We start from the raw sequence: 24,229 nt of genomic DNA, 5'->3' as shown, positions 1-24,229 counted from the left end.
ACGTAAAATGATTGCACAACAGTCCTTTTTAAAAAGATGCAGTACTATTGACTGCTGCACAATTGAGGTCATTAGGTTTGAACATGGTTGAAAATACATGTGTATTTACAATGATTACAAGATAGAAAATGAAAAAAAGAAGAAAAATAATGTAAAATTTAAGGGGTCAGACTATGCAACATTTCATTTTGTGTACTTGGTAGTTGTAGGGTTTTGAGGAACAGTATGTATCAAATTTTTAATAAAGGAAGTATAAAAATTGCATTTTAACTTGCGTGTGTGTTGTATGTGTGCACATGCATGTGCATGTATGCACATGTGTGTGCACCAGTCCTTGGGCTTAAACTCAGTGCTTGGACACTGTTTTTGAGCTTTTATGCCCAAGGCTAGCATTCTACCACTTGAGCCAGAGCTCCATTTTTGGTTTGTTAGTGTTTAATTGGAGATAAGAGTCTTAGAAACTTTCCTTCCCTGGGCCGCCTTCAAACTGCAGTCCTCAGTTCTCAGTCTCCTGAGTAGCCAGGATTACAGGTGGAGACATCCATGCCCAGCTAGGTACATCTTAGCTTTTGATGTTAAGGAGTTGTATCTTAACAGCAGGTATAATATATGAGATGGATATATATCTTTTCCACAGAACAGAGCCATTTGCTGCTTGATCATTATAGTCTATAACCTTTAGATTTCAGTATTGTTAGAAATATTAAATTAGAATGTTTGTTTGTTTTGGACGCTGCTTATGGACAGCATTTCACCACTTCAGCCATTCCTCACATCTGGCACTTTTGCTGATTCATTGGAGGTAGAGTCTCTCGGAGTTTTCTGCCTGGGCTGTCCTCAAACAAGATCTCTTATTTCCTTAGTAGCTAGGATTACAGGCATGAGACAAGTACACCTCTGCCACCATCAAGTTTAATTCTATCAGTCTATTGTCTAGTACCAAATATGACAACTATGACGTGTTAGTGTTAAAAGGAAATTGTTTCTTCCTCTCATTCTCAAAGTGACATATTTACCATCATCTTTCCATCACTTTTTACTTCTGTTGCTAAGTCAAATAAAACATGTACTCAGAAAATTTTAATAAAGCTTCTTTGTGGAGAGAAAATTACTCAGTTTAATACTGTAGTAAAACTTAGGTTTTTTTGTGTTTACTTCCTTGTAGTACTTTACTTTGTGCAGGTGCATAAAGTAAAATATTTTATGTATTTTTTTTTTGCAGACATTACAACAGTAGACATTACATTCTCTCCTTTTCTGAGTCTAAAAATCTTGGTTTTGTATACCACTTTTCATTGCTACAACTATTTAACTACTAATAGACTAATACTAATAAAGACCAATTAATAATAGACTAATGACATTTTTAGATTGGTTTATATTCATTTGCTAGTAGTGCTAGTATGTGAGGTTTCTATGAACTACGTGATAAATTCCTGTTTTTCTCCATGTTTTTTATTATGTAAATATTAAAGTACCAAAACTAATTCTCATAGTTTCAACTCTCCAGTTATTACCTCAGTTGGTCCCTGATCTTTTGCTCAAGGCTAGCACTCTGCCACTTGAGTGAAGGCGCCACTTCTGGCTTTTTGAATAGTTCATTGGAGATGAGTTTAATGGACTTCCCTGCCTAGGCTGGCTTTGAACTGCGATCCTTAGGTCTTAGCCTCCTGAGCAGCTAGGATTACAGGTGTGAGCCACCAGTGTGCAGCCCAGTTCTGGTCTTAAATTCTCATCCCTCCTGCTTCCCCTAGTGCTGGGATTACAAGCCCAGACCTTCAGCAACCTGGCTTTAAAGGTTTTGTTTTGTGTGTGGTTTTAAAGCATAAATAGGAGTTGTACCTGATGTTAGAACATTTGCCGAGCTAATAATTTATTCTTTATATTAAAATTATTTAATTTTGAGTAGTCAACTTTCTTAATTTCCTTTGGTTGTATAAAAAACTGGAAACACAAAAATGCACAGATGAAATATTTTAAATATTGGAAGCCCTTATCACCAAGAGAAAACCTTGTTAGTCTTTTAGAGTATCTTTCTCCTTCATTTTGTTTAGCCATTTGTAAGTATCTGCACACTTACAGCCATGTGTCATAGGGTTATGATCCATCCTCTTGGGAGACTCTTCTGTTTGCCCAACCGTGCATCATCAATGTATTTTTATGTTTTTCTTGTAATTGTTTTTAATAGTACTCAATATTCTCATCTGTTTTTGGAATTATTTACTTACCATTGTTTTTCACTTGCACACTGCTTTTCAGCTTATACATAGTTGTTTTGATTTTTGAAGTAACATGGAAGTGAAAATTAAAAAAAATACTGCCTCAAGATTTTATATTTATGAGCCGTTTATCTCTTATGAAGCAGAAAAAGAATTATAAAATAGGGTTTAGGAAAGGAGAACCAGCATGATGCTTTGACTTTGATTTTGGAGTAACTGGTCAGTAGCTGTGGAAATTGAGTATTTGATTGATATCCACTGTCTGAATTCATGTGCAGACTTCTGGATTAAGTTTACTATTTCACTGTCAGGTTATAAACTTTAATCCTCTGCTGTTAATATTTATCTTTTAACTTTCATAACTACCAACACAAACCAGTATCCATTAAATTAGAAAACAGGAATCAAATTAATGTTGCAGAGTCTTTTGTTAGTTGATACTTAAAATGGTGTATTTCTGATATAAGAGTGATGCAGTTGCTTACTATTGTAGGTGTTAACATTTTGTGAATTTAAATTATAATTGCTAATGAAAGAAAATAGCTGGGTTGGGAATGTGGTTTAGTGGTAGAGTGCTTGCTTAGCAAACATGAAGCCCTGGGTTCTATTCCTCAGTACCACATAAACAGAAAAAGCCAGAAGTGGTGCTTGTATGTGGTAGAGTATTAGCCTTGAGCAAGAGAAGCTCAGGGACAATGCCCAGGCCCTGAGTTCAAGTCTCAGGACTGGAATTAAAAAAAAATACCTGTGATTGGATGTGTCATTAAACTCATACCAGATAATTTGAATAAAAAAGCAGGTATCATAGAGGGATAATGTGAATTCTGGATTTGAAACAAACTTTATGTGTAGTATAGTATTAGGTAACTAATAGAATTGAGAATATTGCTGTGGCATTTTCTCTCCATTATTCTGCATGAGTTGGTCAGTTGATCCTTTCATCTCTCTATAGGGAGGCAGATTCTTTGTCCAGAACAGTTCTTTCTTGGGACAGTGCAAAAGCTCCCTGAAATTTCTCTATAGGGTATTTTCTCACAGCTTCTTTACGAGTGCAACAGAATACCTAGTATTGCAGTTAAGTGGTGAGGCTTTGAAATAGGTTCTGCCTTTTATTTCAATCTGCATGATTCAAGGCAAATTGCTTTACCTTTTACTTTTTTCCCTTGCTCATCTCATTCCCTTTTCACTCTGAGCAGCTGTCCTTGACTTCCTTAATTTCATACAATTGGGATGTTTTTTCCTCTGTCTAACCCTTTGAACATGCCATTTCCTTTGGGCAAAACTTGCTCTTTTCTTCTACTATCCTCTTGATTTATTTGGCTAGAGCACGTTCATGTTTACATCAAATCTTCCACCTTTAGTAGATCTTCCCTAACAAATGTCCTTGTTTGTATTTCTACCATGATGTCCCTTCACATTTTCGTAGTCTTTCAAAGCTTTACATCCTATTATAATTGCACTACAGGTCAAGTTCCCCTAGAGGTTGATGGGTATCTGATGTGTGCATTGCCACATTCCTAATTCTTGGCACATTCTTTTTTTTTTTTTTTTGCCACTCCTGGGGCTTGAACTCAGGGCCTGAGCACTGTCCCTGGCTTCTTTTTACTCAAGGCTAGCACTCTACCACTTGAGCCACAGCACTACTTCGGCTTTTTCTATATATGTGGTGCTGAGGAATTGAACCCAGGGCTTTCTGTGAGGCAAGCACTGTACCACTAGGCCATATTCCCGCCCCTCTTGGCACATTCTTTCTACACATGAATGAAGAAAAAAATACTGGAGACAGTGTTACTTAGAATTTGGCTAGCATTAGTTCAGCACCTAGCTTTGTTTACAGAGTTGTTATTTTACTTTTTTCTGTAAAGCTGTTGCAACATATAAGCTGATTCTGTCACTGTAAGATGCCATTGGAAAATCCTTCATTACTTCTGGATCAATTTTTAGAGCTTGGTGATTGTCACTAGATACCTTCAGTCTTCATTTTGAGCTCAGACATACTGCTGCTTCCCTCTTCCTCTTCCTCTTCTTCCTCCTTCTCATCTGCTTCATTATACTAAGGTAGGATTGTCAGTCTCCTGGTAGGATTATAGACCATGACGTATCTTAAAAGCTATCCCCCTCCCTTTTTTTTTTTTTTTTTTTGCCAGTCCTGGGGCTTGGACTCAGGGACTGAGCACTGTCCCTGGCTTCTTTTTGCTCAAGGGTAGCACCTGCCTCTTGAGCCACAACGCCACTTCTGGCCATTTTCTGTATATGTGGTGCTGGGGAATTGAACCCAGGGCTTCATGTATACAAGGCAAGCACTCTTGCTACTAGGCCATATTCCCAGCCCTATCCACTTTTCTTGATAGCATTTATTTTAAATTTTCAAAATTTTTATTGTGAAGAATGTATGTTAGTCACTTCGTATGGCTGTTTCAAGATTCCTAACAAGGGAAGATTTATTTTGGTTCATGGTTTCAGAAGTTTTTAGTCCATGGTCAACTGGCTTCATTTCTTCAGGCCTGTAGGGAGGCAGAACATCATGGTATATTAGGAGTGAGTGCTGAAGGCTTCTCTTCTCATGGCAGCCAGGAACCTAGAGACAGGCAAGGAAGGGTCAGGGACAAGGTACACCCTTTAAAGATATGTTCCCAGTGACCCATTTCTTCTTACCTGGCTATACCTCTAATAGTCCATTGACCTAGGAACTCATCAATGAGAATTCATTGATTAGATCATAGCCTTCAGGATCCAATCATTCCTCAACAGTACTACCAACTGAGGACCAAGCCTTGAACGTGTGGGCCTTTTGGGATAATTTAGATCCAAACCATAATAGCATAAAAAGTTACTAAATGGTAAAATAATAGAAATCCAAAATCAATTTCATAACATCAGTTTTTGAAATATCTGGTACTCCTTAAAAGTAAGTTATAACTTTTTTCTTTTTCTGAGATAAAGAAAGGTGATTTGCAAATGACTAAAAAGTAGAATCAGAGAGATTTGTTTTCTGTCAGATTTTTAGTTTAGAGATTAAACATCAAGTAACTGAGGTAAAGAGAGGCCAATCCTCCACTGCAGCTCTAATTTATAAGATAGTCTCCTGTCAGGGGGTCTATATACCACCAAATTCAACTTGCTGCCTATTTTTATATTATCCATGAGTTAAGAATAACATCTACATTGTGTGTATACTTACACGTTCCTGCACAGATATTTGGGCTTGAATTCCAGGCTTCTTCCTATTGCTCAGTGTTTTTGCTCACAGTGGCACTCTGAGAGTAAATTTAAGGTAGAAGTTGGTGCTGGTGCTGCTTTATTATAAAACTTGGATATATGTGTATGTGTACACACACTGAAATACCTACTTTTGGATAGGAAGGTTTATATGTTTTCATCTCAGTGTTCTGAGCTTTTCTTACTTCTTCCACTGAATCTCATTTTATAGTGAAACTTCCCTGTAGTTTCTTCAAAAAAAATCAACTTTTTAAAAGTGTTATCCAATAGGATTTTGTGTAAAGATAAGATGGTATAAAAGGTATTTACAAGCTGTGCCCTGGTGGCTCACACCTATAATCCTAGCTACTCAGGATAGTGGCTGGTAGCCAGCTGGGGGAAGGAAAGTGTGTGAGACTCTTAGCTCCAATTAACCACCAGGCAGCTGAAAGTGGTTCTGTGGCTCAAAGTGGAAGAGTGCTGGCTTTGAGGGCAAAAGCTTCAGGACAGTGCCTAGGCCCTGAGTTCAAGCTCTATAACTGACCAACAACAACAAAAAAAGATATTTTCTAGAGGAAGACTTGAGATTGTGAAAATAATGGGAAATATAAAGCGAAAAATTGTAACCATCTATTTATCTTTTTCTACAGAGAAGACTTTCTAGTGTTACAAATTGGAGGAGTTATAGCTACCAAGATATATTGGGAGAAAGACGTATCTTGTGATATACCATTGGGTCATTCCTAAGGAAATAATAAATCTAGATAATGACTAGTCAATAACTGTAAAGCTATTAGGTGAAAACTTGTTGGATAATGGGTAAAATATGGAAGATAGGCAAAATTCAGTAAATTTTTTTGATTTATTAAAACTCATACAAAAGTTAACTGAAGATGCTAAAAAAGCAAACAATAGGAGACACATTGAGAAGTCAGGACTTATGCGGTGGAGAGCTTACAGTTTTTTTTAACAGAATGAAGGGCTGAATTATAGCACTACATATTGAATAGAACCGTAAGAAGCTCTTATATCTAGCCAGAGGACAGAAAAGGGGCATCTTTTTCACTCCCTACTTGCCCTGAATCAGCTTCTAGTTGTAAAGTTTCATCACTATGGTGGCACAGACACTTAAGACCCTGAGAAGAAAATTGGGAAAGAGGACCCTGGAAGCTAGAACAGGATTTAGAAATCACAGAGAGAAGAGAGCCCTGATTATATCTGAGTGCACCAAAGGTTCCAATTCACTGGAGTTTCGCATACTTTGAAGAGACTTAAAGAAACATAATCCAAACTTAGAGAACTGAACTGCAATGTAAACCACTGTTCTTGAGTGATGTCTGGAGAGGATAAACCCAAAGGCACTGAAATTTGAAAACTGAACTTATATTTGAGCCATCATTCTAAGAAAGAAATACATGGTATAAACTTTTTATGAAAGCAAATTCTCCAGAGAATGTTAATAGAACCTACACTGCAGTCATATAACTTAATATTCAATATATCTAGAATATAATCTAAAATTGTTTGCCATACAAAGAAATAGGGAAACTGACCTTTTTCACCCTCTAGTCCTGGGACTTAAACTCAGGACCTTGGTACTGTCCCTGAGCTTTTGTGCTCAAGGTTAGCGCTCTACCACTTGAGCCATGGCTCTACTTTCATGGTTAACTGGAGATAAAAGTCCTGTAGACTTGCCTCGTACATGAGGCCCTGGGTTCGATTCCCCAGCACCACATATACAGAAAACGGCCAGAAGTGGCGCTGTGGCTCAAGTGGCAGAGTGCTAGCCTTGAGCAAAAAGAAGTCAGGGACAGTGCTCAGTCCCTGAGTCCAAGCCCCAGGACCGGCCAAAAAAAAAAAAGAAGAAGAAGTCCTGTAGACTTTCCTGCCCAGGCTGGCTTTGAACAATGATTCTCAGAGCTCAGTCTCCTGAGTAGCTACGATTACAGATTTGAGCCACCGGTGCCTAGCCGTGGCCATTTTTGAAGGGGGTGGGGGGAAACAACCAGATGCCAACTCTGAGATGATCCAGAGCATGGAATTTTCAAAAATGATCTTACAATGGCTCATACTCATAAGTAAAAGTAAATGCTTGAAGTGAGTGGAAAAATAGATGTGAGATTTGCTTCTAACAATCTAAAATTTTCTTACAAAAATAAAATAGGTTTTGGAACTAAAAAATACACAAAATATGAGTTTACTACATGAGCTCAGTAACAGAATGGAGATGGTAGAAAATAAGAATCATTTAACTAGTAGAGCAGTACATTCTCATCAAATCTTGTGTCTTCTATATCAAGAAGGACTATTTGTTTATTCTACAAAACTTGTTAAATCCATCCTTTACTCTGAAACATGGTACTAATGTACATTTCTGGCTGGTGAATTAGTGTGGTGAGCACACACATTTCCTATAGTGTGTGTGTGTGTGTGCGTGTGTGCGTGTGTGTGTGTCTCTCTTGTAGTCCTGGGGCTTGATCTCAGGACCTGGGTATTCAGGGCTTGATCTAAGGACCTGGGTATTCTCCCTGAGCTTTTATGGTCAAGGCTTCACCACTTTGAGCCACAGGTCTACTTCTAGCTCTTTGGGCAGGTAATTAGAGATAATAGTCTCACAGACTTTCCTGTGCAGGCTGGCTTCAAATTGCAATCCTCAGATCTCAGCCTTCTGAGTAGCTACCAGGACTATAGGCATGAGCCACCAGTGCTCAGCTTAATTTATTGTTTTAAATTTAATTAAAATAATTATCATCTAAGGGACTTAATATACCCATGTGTTTGTTTTTATTTGACAGCTTTGGATATAAATAGAACTAGAGAAATAAGCGGAAATGGTCAACCAGTAAATCAGACTGCAAAATCTTAGTACTTTAAAGGGGGGATAAATTTTATCTTAAATATAAACTTAGCTGTAATGATTATTTTAATAAAGAAGAAATGCTTTGTGGTGGTTATTTTCTGAATAATCTGTGGTTCAGGGTGCTTATTTGAACTAGTGTCAGATGGTTGTAAACTTGCTTGGCCCACTTGGCTGCACAAAAGCAACTTGGCAGTTTACCCAAGTTTTAATAGGTCAAAACAACTGTCTTTATAAATGAAGTGATTATGCTGTAGAAAGTTAGAGGAATGTTCATGGCCTTGAGAAGAAATCTGTTTTGAATGACACATTAAGTCTAGCTTCGTAGCATATGTTTATAAGTATCTCATATACAAGCTCTAAGCCTAGTGTCTTAGTTTTCCTTTTTAGAGACCCAGCTCAGAAATTCACACATTTAGCTTTTTGAGGCAATGGACTATAGGGCAAAGTCTGGGATTTAATTCATACACATTTAGCTTTTTAAGGCAATGGACTATAGGGCAAAGTCTGGGATTTAATTCATAGTGTTTATACATTTGGTTGACACAAGTTTTGCAATTTTTATATATGATATAGCAACCAAGTATTTTTTCCAGAAGGAAAATTATGTTCTTATTCATTTGAACATTTGTCTAATAAATTTTACATTTAGAAGATTCCCAACAGAGAGCCTATTATGCCATATAACAATAATAAGTTTTCAATTTCCTTGAAGAAACATGAAAGAACTAATACATAAATTACTGATATGGTGGTAGAGTGTTTTTAACCGATTATTCTTTGATGGTTTATCTTTTCCTTTAAATATTCAATTTTTTTTTACTAAAGAGAGACTTTTTGATTCTTGGTATGTGTTAGGCAGGATAAGGACCTTTTGAAGAATTTCTGACTATGAATCTAACTATGTTAGATTGCATGATGAAGAATTGAGGTTAACAGGAGTCTTTATGAGGGAAGAGGAAGGCAGAAGAGGCAGCCTGAGAAGGACTGGTTTGAAGACAGATAAGAGAGCCATAGTCTCCTGCATTTCTTTCTTCCTTTTTTTGTCAGTCCTGGGCCTTGAACTCAGGGTCTGAGCACTGTCCCTGGCTTCTTTTTGCTCAAGGCTAGCACTCTGCCACTTGAGCCACAGTGCCACTTCTGTCCGTTTTCTATATATGTGGTGCTGAGGAATCAAACCCAGGGCTTCATGTATAGGAGGCAAGCACTCTTGCCACTAGGCTATATTCCCAGCCTCAGTCTCCTGCATGTCTAAGAAGCTCCAAAAGGCAAGGATAGATTCTCTGCCAGAGGTTCCAAAAAGGAATGCAGCCTGTCAACACCTTAGTTTAGCCTAGGGACTATGGTCATAGAACTGTAAGATGATAAATTCATGTTGATTTAAGCTATTACCTTTTTGAAAACGTCATAGCAACCACAGAAAGCTAATAATACGTTTGTTTAGTTTTTCTAAGATTGTGGTTTTTATATAGTGGTTAATTGAATCCTGGTTTGAATAATGATTTTCTGTGAAGATCAATTCAAGCTTATTAGGAAGAGGTTGGGTGAGATATGGTAGTACATGCCTGTTTTCCCATCTACTCAGGTAGGAGGATCACAGTCTGAGACTGGCCTTGGCAAAAGCATGAGGCCGTGTCTGGAAAACAAACTGAAAGCAAAAGGACTAGGAGAGGAGGGTGAGGCCAGGCTTTCAATCCTCAACTACCTCCACAAAAAGCTTTGATATGTTCTTCATGTCTAGGACAACAATAAGTAGGTTTCTGTTTACTCAAGAGTCTTTGTATTCAACTTCATAAAAATGAGAAGTTTATTGTAGCTGGAAAATAGGGAGTTTAAGTTTAGGCCAGACGAAAGAGTAAGAATAGAGATGAAGTTGGAGTAATAGTCTAAAATTAGAAAGAGAAGTTACTGTCTTATAAGATGACAAAAAATATCCTCAGAAATCTTGATTTCCCTTCAACAAGGTCTTCATTTTGTATTGTAAGTGTACAATTGTATTGTAAGTATTAGTAAATGCTATAAATTGGAATTACTTGAAGTTTTTGTTATCAGCCCTATTCGAGCTATGTTAGAGTCACAACTATAGCTATCACATTTTGCCATAGAATAACCCCTGGAGTGGCTCATCTTTAGGATAAATGTGTGAGGACTGGGTGGCAAAACAATGAAGCAGTCCTCATAGATGAGGTTAAATGACCTAACCAATCAGAGACTCTCTTTATATTTGATTTTTCTGACTATGTCAAATATACTCACACTCTCCTTTGGTGCCTTTAGTAAAATAAGAAGTTCCCAGTGAAGATGAGAAAACTTAAGACCTTTTTTCTTTCTTTTAGGGCCTAGCAAAGATGAGGCGGCTGGGACCATTTATTTTCAAGTACAACATAAATAAGTAAATTAGAGCTATATTGCCAGTTTTTGTTGTTTCTTTAGGTTTTTTTTTTTTTTAGTTTCCATAGTGGTGTGTGAACTTAGGGACTAGTGGCAGAGTATGTACCCAGGAAGCACTAGTTTAATCTTTTTACCTCAAGTTTTCAAGTTAACTTTTTAATTAATAATTAATGTCATTAATTAGATGAAATTGAAAGGATTTTTTTTCTTGAAGTTAATGTTAAGGACACATAGGAAATTAATCTTGTGTTACTCATCTGGAATAAGTAATATATACTTAACCTTACTGCTTTTATATGCATTGGAAAGAGGGGGAGGGAGGGAGGGAGAGAAGGAGGAAGGAAAGAAGTAAGGAAGGGGAGGAAAAAGAGTTCTAATATTGAACAATTAAAAGTAAAAAGCCAACAGTTAAACTGTGGAAACAATACATGTTCATGGGAGAAATTTTAGAATGTGCTAAAGAAAAATTGAAGTCTGTAATTTGTTCTTTAATTAGTCTTTGAGGTTATAAAGTTAGGTTGTTTGAGGATTTTTTGTCAATTAAAAGTTTTAAATTTTATTTTAGTGTTAGATATTTGAACCCAGGGCTTTGATATCTTTTACCAGGGAGCCACATCTCCCACCTTTCTTAACTTTGTAATGTTACTTTATTTGTACATCTTAAAGTACTAATGATTAAAATAATAAAAAAGGAAACATTTTATGAGTAACAGTTATTCTAAAAGTTTCAGAAGTTTTTACTATAAGAGATTGGTAGTAAATTCACTTTTTATTATTAAGCACCACTATAATGTAATAAGATTAGAAATTTCAAAATGCTAGAATTATACCTACCTGCAGTAGATACTGGATAATAGGTAACAGTAATGTTCCTTATTGCTAATGCCGATTATTATTAATGAAAATCAATGCCAAATAAAATTCATTTCGAATAATATATAACATTCAAATACTAAATATTTCTCAGTTTCAATTATTCATGATAATTTTAAAGCACATAAAGCACTGAATTCCCTACCTAAAATTCTGATTTTTGCTTGAGTAATTTTCTAGATGTCAAAATATTTTATACTTTGTTATGACATTGGTTGTATTTTTGCAAGATCTTTCAAAAACGTTTCCAGCTTGGGAATTAGGATACATATTGGATTATATGAGCTCTTTTAAGCTTATTTTTAACTTTAGAAACATAAACACTGTATAAGTTAACAAGAAACAATGTTTAAATCAGGACAAATACTTTCATACCAAACACATTTCTTAATTTTTACTGTAGGCATTTATTGCTGTGACATTCCCTCCCTGCTTTATTATTTTTTTTTTGTAAGCCTGTAATTTTTGTTTTGTTTTGATTTGTGTTATGGGCTTGAACTCGAGTGCTGGTTCTGAGCTTTTGCTCAGGGCAAGTGCTCTGCCATTTTAAGACACAGCTCCACTTTTGGTTTTCTGGTGGTTAGAGTCTCATGTACTTCCCTACTGGGCTGGCTTTGAATCACAATCCTCAGATCTCAGACTTCACAGTAGCTAGTGTTACAGGCGTGAGTCACCAGTGCAGGGTTTTAGCTTATACATTTTTATCTGTTGTGTTTTCATTTGTCTCAAAATATTTCCTAGTTTCCCTTTTGATTTCTCCCTTGATATTTTAAAAGTATACTGTTTCGTTTTTACAAGTTTGCAAATGTCCCAGTTTTCCTGTGTTATTGACTTATATTCTCATTCGATTGTGGTCAGAAAAGGTACCTATAATTTCAGTCTTGAATTTGTTGTTTTTGGGTTTTTTTTTGTTTGGGGGCAAAGTCTCTCTGCATAATCCTCAATCTCAATCCTGGAAATTGCTGTTAACCCAGGCTGATCTTGATTGTTCTGTTTTACCCTCCCAAGTTTGAGATGACAGGCTTGTGCAACCTATGTCTGACATTAATTTGTTAAAACTTGTTTTGTGAACAGATGTGGTTTTCCTTAATCATATTCTCTGTATACTTGAAAAAATGTGAATTCCAATGCTTTGGGGTTAAATGTACTGTATGTCTGTTAGGTCTGTCTGTTCAGTTTATAATGTTATTTAAGTCTGCTCTTTGTTTTCTGTTGGATGACCTGTCCATTATTGAAAGGTTTTTATTTCTGGAAGCTCCTAATCAAGCGACCCTTGCTTCTTTTGTTCTTGCTTCTTCTTTTTTTTTTTTTTCTGTTAGGAAAATATATTGCGTTCAGGTATGTTGTGGGCAAGGGGTTGGCTGTATGTAATTTCCACACTTGAGGACGATTATATTTTGCCTTTTGAAATCAGATTTCAGTACAAGAAGGCAAGCCACGTTGCCCGTGCGGTAGTAGCAAATAATAGGCATTCATTAAATTCTCAATGAATGGAAGGAGGGGAATTGTGGTGCATGCCTGTAATGTCAGCTACTTGGGAGGTGGAGACAGGAGGATCATCATTAGAGCCCAGTCCAGACAACAGTTAGCAACCTTATCTCAAAAATAAGCTTAGTGTTTGGTGCTGGTGGCTCATTCCTGTAATCCTAGCTACTCAGGAGGCTGAGATCTGAGGATTACAGTTCAAAGCCAGCCAGCATGGGCAGGAAATGCCATAAGATTTATTTCCAATTAATCACCTAAAAACTGGGAGTAGAGCTATGACTCAAAGTAGTAGAGTGCTAGCCTTGAGTGAAAAAGCTTAGGGGCAACACCCAGGCTCTGAGTTTAAGCTCCATGACCGACAAAAACAAAAATAAAATAAGCTGAGTTCGTAGTACATGCCTGTGGAGGATCTCAGCCCAAGGCTGAAGGAGCAAAAGTGAAAGACTCCATCAAAAGTAAAAAGACTGAGATGGGAAGGAAGGCCTCTTCTGCAAGAATATTTCTTCCAAAAAAAAAAAAAAAAAGAATATTTCTTCCTGGCAGGTGCTGGGGGCGGGGAGGTGGGGGGAGAAGAGGCATAGAGACACGACTTTCTCTCTGTGTTGCTTCCAAGCTGTCTCCTTGCTTCTTAAAACACTTTCTGAAGAGTTTTATATTGTGCTTTCATTGTTTTCTCATTTTGTGTACCTTGTATAAATTCTTGGTAATTACAGAGTATCTTTTATGAGAAATCTTTATGCTAGCTAAAACTTTAGGCTGTACTGTTTCCCTACTTGGTTTTTGTCACAAATTACATCCACTTACTATTGTATATTTGTGAATATATTTTGTAATTTTGTGATTTATGCCTTTAAAATTTTTTCCCTTTTTAGAAATGATTTGTAGCATGTACATTTGTTAATAGGTTTTATGGCATGATTATAAATTTTGTTGGTCTAGAATTTTTTATTTAAAACATTTTTCATGGCTGAAAGTGGTAGAGCACCTTTCTAGCAAGTGTGAAGCCCTGAGTTCAACTCCCAAAAAGGAAGTAAAATATTTTTCATACAGAATTCTGAGTAAGTTGGGAAATGTTCTGTGTAAGTTGGATAAAACTTGACTTTTTTCTCTTGTTTAAACAGAATTCTGAGATTGATGAACAGTCATATGGAGAAGACCTTGAACCTGTAGTTTTTTTGAGAAATCTGTTTGAAAGTTTGGAAAAGTGCAAAAGGTAATGATGGGTGCCTTTTAAAATTGTAGCATGGTAATTGAGCATTTAAAAATCATTATCCATTATTATACAAGGGAGTTGCCATTTAACAAAGCAATTTATGAATACAATATATCTTGATCAGTGTCATACCTTTTTAAAAATTGTAGCAGAAATTTAAGAGATTTATTTATTCTGTAGCAAAAGCCTAAGAAAGTGGCAAACATGACTGAGAATAGCATTAATATAATGAAATTGGGGAGATTAAGAACCCAGTAAGAATTGTGACAGGTTTTTTTCTGTGAACCTAATTGCATGCATATTTTCCAAAGAAATATTCAGCTTACAATCTCTGCAGTAAAATGAATAGAAAATGACCTTATTACATAGTTTCCAGTGACCTTTTTATTGCCCCTCCCCCAAATGTGAACTTGTGGCCAGAGATTACTAGATACTTGAGAAAATCCTCTTATGTGAGAGACAAAGATCAAGCCAAAATATAGGATACCAAGTTAGGGAAAATAGGAGTAAGCTAGGAATGCAGAAAACACAGGCTGTCATTTAATGGTTTCAGAAATACAAGAGGAGGTGCTACATTGTGAAATATGAGAAACAGAAAGAACTGAAAAAGAATTAAAGAATAAAATTGCTTTAAGTATAAAACACAATGAAAAAGAGAAGGAAAATTAAAGAGAAAATATAAAAAAAGAGGAGAGCAACTGTCTAGGAACTCTTAACATTCAAATAAAATGGATTCCAAGAAGATAGAATTAAGAAAATAAGTGGAAAAACAAAGACAAAGAATGATTCAAGTGGACATGAGTCAGTCTTCCCAGGTGTGGTTGGCCCTTGTAATCCTAGTACATTGGAGGCTAAGGTGTTTGACATCAACCTGTCTACATAGTAAGTATCAAACAGGCTTGGACTACATAGCAAGACAGACTCAAACAAAACAAAGCAAAACCAAACCAAATAAGAATCTATTGTTTACTATAAAAAGGGTGAATCCAAAATATTTTCTCTCTCTGTCTACACACACACACACATACACACACGCGCACACACACACTCTCTCTATATATAGATATATCCATATAGTCTCTATATATGCTATATAGATATATCTATATAGATACAGATATAGTCTATATATGGGTATACTCTTACCATATTCATATTATATGTATATTGGTATATATATGTATTTACTGTATATACTATATTTGTGTATAGTTTGTTTGTTTTGTTGAGACAAGGTCTCCTTATGTGTCTCAGGCAAGCCTCAAACTTGGGATCCTTATATCTGAACCAGTTGACAACTGGGATTTCAGGCATGTACCACTATGCCTGTTTCTTGCCCCCTTTCTCCTTCCCCTCCTCTCCATCCCCTATCCCCCACCCCCTACCAGTTCTTAGTTTCTACCTTTGTTTTGCTTTGTTTTTGTCAGTAATGGGGCTTGAACTCAGGGCCTGGGCACTGTCCCTGAACTCAGCTAGTGCTCTACTACTTTCAGCCACAGCTCTACTTCCAGTTTGTTGTTTTGTTTTGTTTTGTTTTGTCAGTCCTGGGGCTTGAACTCCGGGCCTGAGCACTGTCTCTGGCTTCTTTTTGCTAAAGGCTAGCATTCTACCACTTGAGCCACAGCGCCACTTCTGGCCTTTTCTATATATGGTGCTGAGGAATCGAACCTAGGGCTTCATGTATGGGAAGCAAACACTCTTGCCACTAGGCCATATTCCTAGCCCTACTTCCAGTTTTTGAGTGGTTAATTGGAGATAAGAGTCTCATGGAGACTTTTCTGCCAGGGTTGAATTCAAACCTCAATCTTTAGATCTCAGCCTTCTGGGTAAACAGGATTTACAAGCATGAGCCACCAGTGCCCAGCTAGTTTCTACCTTTTAATAAACAAACATGCCCATTGCTTACTGGATGACAAATAAGATTTGCTCTTACCTTGTAACTATTAAAGCTGTTCTTTTTAAATTTACACCAAAGAGTTGTTTCAGTTGTTTCTAGTATCTCTGATTACCATAAATAACCACAGGGGTGTGATCTATAAAGTCTCTTCTAATTTTAACATTTTGTAATTAGACATTCTGTCTGCTAATGGTACTCTAGACACTTAAAATCACTATGTGTTGATCTTTTTTATCTTCTAACTCCTGTAGTCATTACCTTTTAAGAATTATTAACCCTTCACAATTCTACTTCTGCAGCCAGAACCACATAAGCAATCCAGCATTATTTATAAAGGGCTATTCTCCGTTCCTCTTGTGAAGGTACATTTGAAAACAGTGCAAAAACTTTTTAGACTCTCCTGTTTTATAATACCTTTAGTTTTCCCTGGTTAAAGTTATACATTAATTTACCTTTTCCCTAAATATTAAATAAAGATATAAAGTAGATCTCTCTCTCTCTCTCTCTCTCTCTCAGTGTGCTCATACTAGCGCTTGAACTTGGGACCACGGTGCTGTGACTTAGGTCCTTTACTCAAGGCTAGTACTGTGCCACTTGAGCCACAGCTCCATTTTTGGCCTTTTATAATTCATTGGAGAGAAGAATTTTTCCTGCCTGGGATGGCTTTGAAGCTTGATCCTCAGACTTCAGCTTCCTCTGCAGCTAGGCTTATAGGCCTGAGTCACTAGCACCTGGCTCGGCTGGCACTCTTATCACTTGAGCTATGCTTCCAGTCGTGGCCCTTTCTGCTGGTTAATTGGACATGAAAGTCTGTAAGAGTCCACTTGGGCTGGCTTCAAACCTGAATTCTCAGATCTCAGCCTAGGAGAGTAGATAAGACTCAGCTCAAAGTGAAACTTCTTATGCCTCAAAACTTTTAGGGTACTTATTAGAATCAAGGTAATTAATTCTGTATTTAACTCATAATTCTAGGACATCAGAATATTGTGTTGAAAAAAACTTCCCTTGCCAGGCACTGTTGTCTCATACCTATATATCTACATACTCAAGATGCTGGTATCTGAGGATTTTGCTTAAAAGCTAGCCTGGGCAGACATATCCTTGAGATTTGAATCTCCAAAAAGCCAGGAGTGGGTGTGTGGTTCAAGTGATAGAGTACTAGCCATGAGAAAAAAGGCTGAACACGAGTGTAAGGATGGGATAGGAGTTCAGGCTCCAGTGCCAGCACAACCCCCCCCCCCAAACAAAACAGAACTTAACCTTATACTTTTGAAAGTTTGTGTAGAATATAGAGACAATTTAAAGCTTGTGATTCAGCTTGAAAGTAAATTTTCATTAAACATAAATCACAGGACACGCTTTATAAATAGGCTATTCTTGTCTACTCTCCTACTCATATTCTCACTTTATATTCTAGTAATTAAAATTTTTCATTGTAACTTGCCCAATTTTTCTATGTGAAAATTGCTAAATCTCGTTTCTCTCACCTATGATATTCCTTCATCTGATAAAAGCCTATGTTATTGCATATTGCAATTTCTTGTCTGAGAGTCTTACTAGCTATGTGTCTTCCTGGCCTGCAATACATTGCTTCTTGAACTTTAATAATCTTATGGAGATATCACAAGGAGATCTCGTGAAAAATGTACACCCTGATTCAGTTGGGCTGGAATGCAGTGAGACTTTGCCTCTTTGCAAGTTCTTCGAAGATGTTGATGCTGTTGGCCTTTAACAAAAAATCTTAACTCCTGATGGATTCATTGTTGTAAAAATTACTTCCTCTGACTTCCCCCTATAATTCCCATTGTCACACTTAGTTGTTTCTTTCCCTAGTGATCCCATTAAACAGTAAATACCTTCATTATACCTCTTAATATAATTATTTTCATCTCATTGTACTTTTAATAAATTTGATTTATTTATTAATTTTGAGTGGCACTAGGAAGTACCACTAGTACTAGAATTTGAACTCAGCCTCATGCTTGACTTGCTTGCTTGGTTGACCAAACTCAGGTCTATAGCCCAGCTTTCTGTTGGTTATTTTGGAGATGGAGTCTCGTGGACTTTATTTTTGCCCTGGCTGGCTTTAAATTGCGATACTCCAGATCTCAGTCTCCTGAGTAGCTAGGAATACAGACAGAAGCCACAAGCATCAATCTGCCTGTACATTTTTTACCTAAAGAAGCTGTCTTGTATTCATATATGTAGAGAACCTGTTTTCTGTTGAATTGTTCAGCAGAAAATGGTTTAAACAAATATTTATCACCAGATAGGTTGCTTGTTTATAGTTATATAGCCAAATAATATAATGAGTAATAAAAGTGTTTTTAGTATTTTGTAATAGAAAGAAGTGATTTATGAGTCTGAATCCTTTTCCTTGTTCCTTTAGAAACAAAACTTAACATGTCTCAAAGATATTTGCTTGAAAGTAATATTTTAATAATAATAATGGTCCAGGCTTCAGTTCAAAATAAAACATTTTAAAACTGTGATAGCATAGGTATTCCTCAGGTTAACTTTGTAGAAATGTTTTTTAAAAAGCTAGTAACTATGTTTTTCTTTTCACTCAAGGAGAAGTACAAATGTCTACCACAAGACGAAAACGTAATATGTTATGTTGTTTACCGTAAGCTGTAGTAAAATGAGCTCAATCGTTGACAGGTATGTTTATAGAGACTTTTGTTTTAATTATATAAAACCACTTAAAATTAACTATTAAGGTGATGATTTATGTCAGACCGACAGGAGTTTTATGCTTAAACATAATTATTAATACATTCAGTTTCTGTATTGAACAAACATGATATAATACATATAATAGTAAGTAAAGTATATTAGCATATTTAGTACTGGTACTGGAACTTGAACTTAGGGCCTGGGGTCCTGTCCCTGAGTGTTTTCACTCTTATCACTTTAGGCATAGCTCCACTTCTGGCTTTTTTTTTGGTGGTTAATTGGAGATAAGAGTCTTAACAGACTTTCCTATCTTAGTCTTCAGATCTTGGTCTCCTAAATGACAAGGACTACATGCTTGAGCCACCATTCTGGCTACATTAGCTTTTTTTTTTTTTTTTTTTGTCATGGGGCTTGAACTCAGGATCTGAGTGCTGTCCCTGAGCTTTTGTGCTCAAGGCTGGCACTCTACCACCTTGAGCCACATTGCCACTTCCACTTTCTGGTGTTTAATTGGAGATAAGACTCTCACAGACTTTCCTGCTTGGACTGGCTTTGAACTGTGATCCTAAGAACTCAGCCTTTTTAGTGGCTAGGATTACAGGTGTGAGCCCTTGGCCCCCAACTGACATTAGCATTTTCAAGAGCTAAAGCAAACATCATATTTTTTGTATTGTCAGTGGATCCTTAATCTTAATATCAAGTGCTTTAGTCAAAATCTGTTCTGTAACAACTGCAGGTGTTTTTTTGGGATCTTCTAGAGTCTCCTGGTGCTTACTCCATACTTTCAAACCTCTTAGCATTTGTGACTGACAAAAGGTAAATATAATTAGGATGATTAGTTGAATTATAATTTTTTAAAAACTTCTGGGAATAGGATTAATCTCCTTATATGATTCTAAGATTCTTGAGGTTGTTTGCATTTTAACATCTCTTACATTTGATAGATCTCCAGCTCACTTTAGCATTTTTTAAATGGATATATAAAGGATGATCTTACAGTCAGTAATGTGTTAAATATGGTGAAATTATAGTAATACTTTTAGAGCACCTACTCTCTGATAGATAATAAATGGAATATTTTATTTTATTTTTTGCCAGTCTTGGGGCTTGGACTCAGGGCCTGAGCACTGTCCCTGGCTTCTTTTTGCTCAAGGCTAGCACTAACCACAGTACCACTTCTGACTTTTTCTGTTTATGTGGTACTGAGGGATCAAAACCAGGGCTTCATGCTAAGTCACATTCCCAGCTCCTGAATGGAATATTTTATGTGCTATTTAACTTCATAATTCTACACCCTTTTACAAATGTAGATTAGAGAGGATAAATAACATGTTTACAATCACATTTCTAGTAAGTGATGAACTAAGAATTTTAACCTGTGTTGATTGATTTGACTATTATACTGTACTCTGTGCTTCATCTATAGAGGATTCTTTGAGTTTTTCAGGTAGAAGTAGCTGTTGACATTTGAAAGCAGCCTAGCAGCCTTCCTCCTTTTCAATGATCTGAAGAGTAAAGATATTTACTATACAAAATATAAGACTTGAGAAACAAGAAATTCTCTTGAGAATTGAGTTTTGTGTTAGTTGCAGATGAACTCCGAGAGTGGACTTTTCAAAAGGGTATTTGTTTAGTGCCCTAGAGGGGTTGCATATGATTTTGGCATTATGCGTCTCAGTAAATGCCACTTTCCCTCATAGACTGTAACATTTAGGAATGACATCTGTGTTCAGACATAGAACCCCAATTTTGTTTGTTTTAAGCACTGGGGTTGAAGTGTGTGCTTGCCTAGTGCTCTAACACTTGAGCCATGCCTCTAGTCCTAAAGCAGTAATACTTAATGGGTTTTTTTATGCCTGTGAATATTACAAAAGCTTTTTTTCCAAAATTTATAAGCATATATAGAATCTTCAAAGTTTGTTCATAAAAGTCCATGGAATAAAATGTGCATCTGATCTCAATAGTGAGTTCAGAAAGTACATTATAGGCTCTAAGTCTTAACATGCCACGGGAAGATGTAAATAGGGATTGAATAGTAGATTTGTGTAGAAAGTCATAAACTACTGGAAATTTAACTGGCTAGCCACCAGTGGTCTTGTCAAATGGATCAGTAAATAAGTGAAAATACTTACGTTAATGAATTATTGTGATATTTATGAGCAATTTGTATTTTATTAAATACAAGTGAATGTCTCAGAAAAAAAGTTTAAATTATACTAATTTTATACTGGCTTCAGTTTTTTTAAAACCAGTTATTAGGTTGAAGCAATATATTTAAAATGATTATATTACATTCTTAGCATATTGTAGACATAGTACCGCTAAGTTAAAGACCATAAAATTCACATATTGAAAAACTTTCAATCATGGTTAAATATGGCTACTTTATTAGAAAACTAGGTAGTGGTTTTTGAACTTTAATTTATGCAGTCTCCTAACTTAACAAATCCTAGATGTAACCAAGTGGATCCACCTGTAACTGTGGCATTGCTGTTATTCAGTGAGTCTGTTCTTATTTCCTCTGTCTCCTTTCTTTTCCTTTTAGAGATGACAGTAGTATTTTTGATGGGTTGGTGGAAGAAGATGACAAGGACAAAGCAAAAAGGTAGCTTGATGTGAGATGTAAAATAGTAATATGTAAATGTACTAGTAAATAATATGTAAATGGATAATAAGTAACGCATACTTGTAAATAAAAATTAATATTTTGCTAAAGCTCTCTGCTTGGAGAATTTACATTAGGAAGTAGAAGAATTTAGATGGTATATTTATAGTTTATTAATCAAATAAAATTGTCCTCTGATCTTCTGAAAAAGTATGCTTTGCTTTAACAAAACTTGAATTAGAAAATCCAATTTCATAGTGCACTGGAATTTGAACTTTGTGCCTCTCATTTACAAGGCAGGTGTTCAACTCCTTGAGCTCTCAAGAGCTCTCAAGAGCTTTTTGTTTACTGGTTACTGCTTTACATAGAATAGCAGTAATTATTCATTTAACACATATGTTTTGAATGCTTACTCTTTGTTAGGTATAATGAATGAGTACTTACATGGAACATTTGGGCATACACCCTATTAGAAAGAAGAAGCAAAAACTAAGTATAGTTCCATGTTAGAGCCTGGGATCTAAATAATAAAGAAGAGATGACATTAGATGGATAACTTTCTCTTATCAGTATTTTTTAATAATGCATACTTATACACATATATTTTCACAAATTGTTTCCTCAATATTTACAATCATATAAGTTTACAGCCTTTGGTGAATACCAAATAAAACTTGCAGTGTGAATGCAGTTTGTCTTACTGGCATTTTTTGTAAAAACATGTAAGTTAAATGCCTGCTATGCAAAATTTTCTGTAGTGATAAACTGAGATGAAAAACTTTTGCCCAAACTAATGTTCTATCATTGATAAACTAGAAATAAATTTATTACTATGTGTCTGTACATAATGAAGTATATGCTTAATGAAGTATATATCATGTTCAAATTGACATTGTATTAAATTTTGGGGGTAATTGAATGGATTGTTTAAAATTGCTTTCTCCTTTCATCAGAGTATCTAGAAACAAATCTGAAAAGAAACGTAGAGATCAGTTTAATGTTCTTATTAAAGAACTGGGTTCCATGCTTCCTGGTAATGCTAGAAAGATGGACAAATCTACTGTTCTGCAGAAAAGCATTGATTTTTTACGAAAACATAAAGGTAAATTTTAACTTTTGTAAGATAGTTGGTTTTATGGTTTTTAAAAAAATAAGAGCCTAGTCCTTAAAGTATAATGAGTTATTCTAGCTACAGATATAAGACTGGATCCTTCTTCAGCTTTTTAAGAGAGATAATTTTTTAAAATTTAATTTTATTGTAAAGGTGATGTGCAGAGGGGTTACAGTTACATAAGTAAGGTAATAAATACATTTCTTGTGGAGCATTGTTACCCCTCCCTCAGTTTCTCTCACTTTCCCTCCCCACATTCCATTCTCCCCTAAGTTATAAAGTTCATTTCTAATATAGTGTCTTGTGAGTATTGCTGTTGCATTGGTTCAAGTGTCTTGTGAGTATCGCTGTAGCATTGGCTCAGCCTTTGTCCTTTGTTTCACCATTTTGTGACTTCCCCTTCACTTCCCCAAATCAGATAAACACACACATATATGTGTGTGTGTGTATATATGTGTATATATATATGAATGACGGTACCAAAATCAAAAACAGTGGCAACAGGAGATTAACCAAAGGGGGAAAAATGAAAGAAAAAAGAAATAACTTTGCACAGTACATTAAAAAAAAATCATGTTTCCATATCTTGGAGTTTATTTCATTAGCATCATTTTTTTTTTTTTTTGGCCAGTCCTGGGCCTTGGACTCAGGGCCTAAGCACTGTCCCTGGCTTCTTCCCGCTCAAGGCTAGCACTCTGCCACTTGAGCCACAGTGCCGCTTCTGGCCGTTTTCTGTATATGTGGTGCTGGGGAATCGAACCTAGGGCCTCGGGTATCCGAGGCAGGCACTCTTGCCACCAGGCTATATCCCCAGCCCCTCATTAGCATCATTTTATATGGTCATATCTACATAGCTATTAAGCTATTGTGATCCTCTGCTAGGATGGAAACCATAGAGCCTGTGTTTCTTTGGGTTTTTCTTACTTCGCTTAATGTGATCTTTTCCAAGTCTTTCCATTTCCTTGAGAATGAGGTGATGCTATTCTTTCTGATGGAAGCATGAATTCCATTGTATATGTATACCACATTTTCTTGATCTGTTCATCTATTGAGGGGCATCTGGGTTGGTTCCATATCTTAGCTATGGTAAATAATGCTGCAGTGGACATAGTTGTGCTGGTAGCTTTAGTGTGGTCTTGTTTGTGATCATTTGGGTAAATGCCAATGTTTGTTATATCCTCCCCACCCCCCCATGCTCGGACTTGAACTCAGGATCTTGAGCTCTCACTTGGCTTTTTCATTCACAGCTAGTGCTCTACCACTTGAGCCATGCCTCCACTTCTAGCTTTTTACTACTTACTTGGGCATAAGGATCTTGAGTATGTCTGCCTTGGTTGGCTTCAAACCTTGATCTGTAAATGTGTTAGAATTGCTTATCATGGGGCTGGGAATATGGCCTAGTGGCAAGAGTGCTTGCCTCATATACATAAGGCCCTGGGTTTGATTCCTCAGCACCACATATACAGAAAATGGCCAGAAGTGGCGCTGTGGCTCAAGTGGCAGAGTGCTAGCCTTGAGCAAAAAAGAAGCCAGGGACAGTGCTCAGGCCCTGAGTTCACGGCCTAGGACTGGCCCCCCCCCCCCAAAAAAAAGAATTGCTTATCATATTTTCTCTTACCACCATCATTACATACTCTATAAATAGTATTCTCACTAACTTCAGTGTCCTTTTTAGAAGGCACACTCATTGAGATTAGTCCCTTA

General features: G+C 36.4%; 1 protein-coding gene across 9 annotated transcripts in view; it reads left to right on the top strand.

Annotated features, from left to right (window-relative positions):
• Clock (clock circadian regulator) overlaps positions 1-24,229 on the top strand; it is a 66,029-nt gene that overhangs the window by 4,772 nt on the left and 37,028 nt on the right. For 5 of the 9 annotated variants that reach the window (XM_048364740.1, XM_048364746.1, XM_048364745.1 and 2 more), the window contains exons 3-6: positions 14,145-14,236; positions 18,705-18,794; positions 21,355-21,414; positions 22,368-22,516. In XM_048364740.1, the coding sequence (XP_048220697.1) occupies positions 18,748-18,794; positions 21,355-21,414; positions 22,368-22,516 (256 nt within the window). In that variant the 5' untranslated portion in view covers positions 14,145-14,236; positions 18,705-18,747. Of the gene's footprint in view, positions 1-4,084; positions 4,278-14,144; positions 14,237-18,704; positions 18,795-21,354; positions 21,415-22,367; positions 22,517-24,229 lie in introns of those variants that run through there. The other 4 variants (XM_048364743.1, XM_048364742.1, XM_048364744.1 and 1 more) reach the window with 2 other exon arrangements.

This window comes from Perognathus longimembris, chromosome 16 (assembly GCF_023159225.1).
Source record: "Perognathus longimembris pacificus isolate PPM17 chromosome 16, ASM2315922v1, whole genome shotgun sequence".
Classification (NCBI taxonomy): Eukaryota; Metazoa; Chordata; class Mammalia; order Rodentia; family Heteromyidae; genus Perognathus; species Perognathus longimembris.
This window is presented reverse-complemented; position numbering and strand designations above follow the sequence as displayed.